General features: G+C 48.8%; 1 protein-coding gene across 1 annotated transcript in view; it reads right to left on the bottom strand.

The window, feature by feature from the left end:
- Window positions 1–1,534: 1,534 nt before the first annotated feature.
- The window catches only part of NELFB (negative elongation factor complex member B), a 15,900-nt gene continuing 13,643 nt past the window's right edge, over window positions 1,535–3,791 (bottom strand). The window contains exons 11-13 of the mRNA XM_009994345.1: window positions 3,575–3,716; window positions 2,200–2,308; window positions 1,535–1,943 (exon numbers count right to left, since the gene is read on the bottom strand). Coding sequence (XP_009992647.1) covers window positions 1,806–1,943; window positions 2,200–2,308; window positions 3,575–3,716 — 389 coding nt within the window. The 3' untranslated portion in view covers window positions 1,535–1,805. The remainder of the gene's footprint in view (window positions 1,944–2,199; window positions 2,309–3,574; window positions 3,717–3,791) is intronic.

The following is a 3,791-nucleotide window of genomic DNA, read 5'->3' as shown; positions in this document are numbered from 1 at the left end:
AGGCAGTGTGGACCAGGGGACACAAACCTGACTCACCTTCCCAGTTCTCCCACAAGATACAGACAAGTATAAAAAGAGAAATAAAGCACCAAGGTGAGGCAGAGAGGGGACACTGACCTTCCTCATACAGCTCTGGAGAACTTGGGAGGAAGAAAATGATGCAAAGATGGAAAAGTCTCACCAGCATGACTTGGGATTGGGAGTGCTCAAGTCCCAGGAGACAAGGGGTGACTGGGGGCTGGGGGGGGGGTGGAAAAAGCCATCGAAATAGCCATCATATCCAGAAATATGATGGACAAGAAAGTGACAGGGGATGGCTGGCATGGGTGGGGACATTCCAGAGGTTAATCGTGCCTGACAAACCCAATAACCATCCATGAAGATATGCCTGGTTTGGCGGATGCAGGAGTGCAGTGGGGAGCCACCTTGACATTAATTAGCTTCTGGCACAACTGTCTGAAGATCCAGCCAGCCAGAGCCTTCTGATACAGCTCAGAGAGCTGTGGGGGAAGAGGGCAGGACAGGGGCTCAGGGCTGTGTCCCACTGGCAGCCCGTTCACAGCATTCCCCAGCAGGGCTGATGCCTGTATCTACCTCCCATGCACAGAGAACACCCTCACACAGCTTAAATGATACCAGGTGAAACTCAACAAAGGTCAATACAAAGCCCTGCTCCTCAGCAACCTGCCCCAGGCTGGTCCTGCTCCAAGTCAGGCGGTGGATCTGAGACCCTCAGAGGTATTTTCCTACCTGAATTATTGTGTGATTCAAAATAATCCATATGTAGGCAGCTTCCTGCTTACAGGGGATTAGTAAGCTTCTTTTCATTGCACATTGCACCTGCTGAAATCAGTGTAAAGCCACAACTCATTCTTCTCCCATGCCCATCTGCCTGCACATTCTACCTGAGCTTACACTGAGGCAGCAATAAAAGCAGAACAGCAATTGACTATAACAGCAGAGACAGCAACACAAATGAGCCATGAAGAACAGGTTGTTTCTTCAAAGACAGTTTCACTCCACCTACACTCAAACCCTATTGTCATTTGGGAACATGCTAGTCTTGGTTTCCTTCACTGGCTCCAGGGACTCATTCCAAGCTCCTCCTTTGAAGAAAAGTGGGGAGAAAATAAGAGGATTATCCAATTTCTGGCCTTCTTTGCAAGAGCCTAGCTGACAAGATGGCTGTTCACTGCTGCCTGGTCTAGTGACAGTGTGGACATCCTACCTACATGCAGCACATCCTACCTACATGCAGCACATCCTACCACATAACAGAAGAGCCAAACCTCAGAGAGGAAATTGTACCAGTGGAGCTTATCTCCTCTGCCATTTCCTTCTGTTGAGAATCTCCAAAGATCTAGAGGAGCAAACTAATGGCCAAAGAAAGCTATTGTTTGCCTTCAGGAGTCCACACCAACTGCTCAGCCACAATGGAGCTCAACACTCATTTATCAGTTCTTAAGAGTTTAAAAATACAAGATGCCAAGCTTAAAAATATGCATTTTCTTTTTGGAAAAAAAAAATAATTAAAAAGTAATGTACAGACAGATTTTAAGTGGATCTACAAGAAGACACTCAGCTATCTTTAAGAAAAGTAAACCTTTGCAATGTACTGCACACAGAGTTTTCTAACCAGCAAGAGCCACTGAGCTGGGCAAACTGCAGTGTTTCCTGCAAGAGCTTCGGTGGCTTGTTTTTGTTGTTCCCACCCTGCAGGCAGAGGATTGACAGGCAGCACAGGGCCTTCCCACTGCAGAGCACCAAGAGAGCTGTTCTGTCTCCCTCTTGCACCAACAGGCAGCTCAACGTGGGGCTGGTGTGGGCACGGTGGGCAAGGGCAGCTCCATGGAGGGCGTCTCGGTCACCTCGGCCGGGCTTGGCTTGCGAAGCTCCAGCTTCTCTGTGAGTTGGTTATAAAGCTCCTTCACAGCCTCCCCACCCTGCAGAATGAGAAATGAGGAAGGAGGAAAAACAGAAGAGTCAGACTTCCTCCCAGCTCCTACTAGCAAGGACACCAAGTGTGCAACTACCCTGTGTGTTTTAACACAAAGCAACAGAGAAAGAGGAAGTCCCAAGGGAATTCAGCCGCAACCCGGTCCGCTTGGGAAGCACAGCACATTCCCATTAGGCAACGTTGGGAAAGGCAGCTGCTTTCATTTGCAGTTCATTTTGCCTTTCTCATGCTTCTCTTCTTACCTGCTTGGTGGGTTCCAAAGCTTTCTGGAGAGCCTCTAATTTGGCAGGTGCCACTTTGTGATGCAGATGAAGCAGCAGCCTCAGCACATGTCTGTGTACATTCTCCTTTCTGCAAAAAGCAATTTTCATGAGGAGAAACTGGTACAAACAAACTCCATCTCCAGACCAAGAAAGCTACAGTAACAGCACCAGAGTAATTCACACACCCACAGACTGGCAGCTTTGTTATAATTTTCCAGAACACCTGAGAACCGTAGCCTGTGTGCTACGAAGTGCTAACCCTGCCTTAGACTTTCAAGCAATTCATGCAATAATTCAACAGGAGTGGACTAACTGCAGCAACCATGAGGAAAGGAAGGATGTGATTATGATGGGGAGAGATTTTTTTATTATGTTTCCCCCAACATAAGAAGGACACAGAGCTCCTGGAGACAGCCCAGAGGAGGCCACAAAGATGATCCAAGGGCTGGAGCAGGTCTGCTCTGGAGACAGGCTGGGAGAGTTGGGGTGTTCAGCCTGGAGAACAGAAGGCTCCAGGGAGACCTTAGAGCAGCTTCCAGGGCCTGAAGGGGCTCCAGGAAAGCTGGGGAGGGACTTGGGACAAGGGCAGGGAGGGAGAGGACAAGGGGGAATGGATTAAAACTGGGAGACTGAGATTGGACATGAGGAGAAAATTCTGCCCTGTGAGGGTGGTGAGACACTGGCCCAGGTTGCCCAGGGAAGCTGTGGCTGCCCCATCCCTGGCAGTGTTGAAGGGCAGGTTGGATGGGGCTTGGAGCAACCTGGGTTGGTGGGAGGTGTCCAGGCCCATGCAGGGGGGTGGGACTGGATGATCTTTCAGGTCCCTTCCCACCCAAACCATTCTCTGAACCCCTGAGGTGTGAAGCACAGACTGCAGCCAGGGCAGCAGCTGGAGGATGTTTGTCCCTCTGTGTGTGGGGAGGAAGTGGCAGCAGCACGTGCTGCTGTGCCTGAACTGCAGCTCTGGGCAGTGTCCTGGGGGATAGATCTGGCCCTCAGGCCACCAGTTGAACCACAGTGACTTAACAGATGCCAACAGATTTTCTGTGTGCAGCTGATACTGCAGAGAAGTGAACTCTTTGCATTCACAGCTACAGCAAAGCATGAAGGACATTGTCTTCTGCAGCTCCAACTTATGAATCATGATTTACAGTTTAGGTAAGAATTTATAATCAACCCTTAATTTTCCTGTTCAAAATTTTCTCACAAAAGATATTTTTTTCTTAAAAGAAGCACAACATCAGGCTGATACCTCCATGTAAAGAGTTTGCTGAACTATTAACTAAGTTCAAAGCAGTATAAACTCCCTCAGCTACACTGTAAACTCCCTTCCCCTGAGGAAAATCAGCTTTACCTTGAGCAGGCAGTGAGAAAGAAGCCATCAAAGAGGCTGGTGCAGAACTCCTCAAGAGCAAATTCATCCCCCAGCAGAGTAAGGTTTCCAGTAAGGAGATGCAGAAAAATATCACTGAAGGCCAGGTCACTGAATGTCTCAACTATACAACATGAGAAGCAAAGAGACTGAGACTTACAAGGATGTGCCAAAACCTGACCAACTCAGCAGATGTTCC

This window comes from Chaetura pelagica, unplaced genomic scaffold (genome assembly GCF_000747805.2).
Source record: "Chaetura pelagica isolate M959 unplaced genomic scaffold, ChaPel_1.0 scaffold132, whole genome shotgun sequence".
NCBI lineage: Eukaryota > Metazoa > Chordata > Aves > Apodiformes > Apodidae > Chaetura > Chaetura pelagica.
This window is presented reverse-complemented; position numbering and strand designations above follow the sequence as displayed.